This window comes from Lycium ferocissimum, chromosome 11 (assembly GCF_029784015.1).
Source record: "Lycium ferocissimum isolate CSIRO_LF1 chromosome 11, AGI_CSIRO_Lferr_CH_V1, whole genome shotgun sequence".
Lineage (NCBI taxonomy): Eukaryota > Viridiplantae > Streptophyta > Magnoliopsida > Solanales > Solanaceae > Lycium > Lycium ferocissimum.
Genome location: NC_081352.1, coordinates 28,495,021 through 28,496,374, shown reverse-complemented (window position 1 = coordinate 28,496,374; position 1,354 = coordinate 28,495,021). Strand labels below are relative to the sequence as shown.

At 37.7% G+C, this 1,354-nt stretch overlaps 1 protein-coding gene across 1 annotated transcript; it reads right to left on the bottom strand.

Annotated features, from left to right (window-relative positions):
* Positions 1-464: 464 nt before the first annotated feature.
* LOC132038201 (uncharacterized mitochondrial protein AtMg00810-like) lies at positions 465-986 on the bottom strand. Its single transcript, XM_059428911.1, has one exon. The coding sequence runs from the start codon at positions 984-986 to the stop codon at positions 465-467; it is 522 nt and encodes a 173-aa protein (XP_059284894.1).
* Between the last annotated feature and the right edge of the window lie 368 nt (positions 987-1,354).

Sequence of the window (1,354 nt, the reverse complement as noted above, 5' to 3'; positions counted from 1 at the left end):
TCAATCTATATACTACTAGTCTTTATATTTCTACACTCTCCCTCAAGTTGAGAATGAAGGAATATGTCTTTCATTCCCAACTTGGAAATCATATAGCTATGTTGTTGATGTCCTAATGCTTTGGTCAACACATCAGCTGGTTGTTCTTGACTGGATATATGTAATGTCTTCACCAATCCATCTTGTATCTTTTTCTTTACAAAGTGACAGTCTATTTCTATGTGTTTCGTTCTTTCATGGTATATTGGATTAGCAGCAATCTGCAATGCTGCTTTGTTGTCACAGTATAGTACCATAGGCAGCTTCAAATTTAGAGTCAACTCCTTCAATAATCCACCCAACCAAACCAATTCAACAACTATATGTGCCATGCTTTTATATTCTGCCCGGTGAGAACTCCTGTATATAGTGTTTTGCTTCTTAGCCTTCCATGAGATTAAAGATTCTCCTAGCTTGACACAGTATCATGTTACAGACTTTCTAGACATGGGGCAAGATGCCCAATCTGAATCACAAAATGAGGCAACTTGTTCTGCACTTCCACTTGACATCAACAATCCCAAACCAGGTTGTTTCTTGATATACTTAACAACATTCAAGGCAGCCTCATAATGTGAATTTTTTGGAGATTGCATAAATTGACTTAGACTCTGAACTGCATATGAAATATCAGGTCTAGTAATGGTTAGGTACAACAACTTTCCAATTAGCCTTTGATATCTCCCTCTGTCCTCCATTACTTCATCTACTGGAGAATCATTCAAGTTTTTGTCATCCTCCGAATTTTCAACATTTAAAGTTTTGTCAAACTCTACACTTGTTAGTTTGAGATTTTGTTCCATGGGTGTTTCTTTGGGTCTGGATCCTGCTAATCCAGACTCAGCAATCAACTCTAAGGCATATTTTCTCTGTGCCATGGGAATCCCATCTTTTGATCTAGAAAATTCTATTCCTAAAAAATATCTCAGTTCTCCCAACTCTTTCATTTTGAAGTTTTGATGTAGTATTGCTTTAGACTGCTGTATCTCATTTGGATCATTACCTGTCACCAACAAATCATCTACATAGACAAGTATGAGCACAAATTTACCATGAGATGATCTAGTGTGTAATGAATAATCATGTTTTCTCTAAGTAAATCCAGAATTAAGAAGTGCCTGAGACAACTTCAAATTCCATTGCCTAGATGCCTGCTTGAGTCCATATAGGGATTTGAGCAGTCTACACACCCTATGCTCCCCCTGACTGCCAAATCCCTGAGGTAAGCTCATACACACCTCCTCAGTGAGATCCCCATTCAAAAAGGCATTATGAATATCTAGTTGATAAATGGGCCAATGTTTGAGGGCAGCAA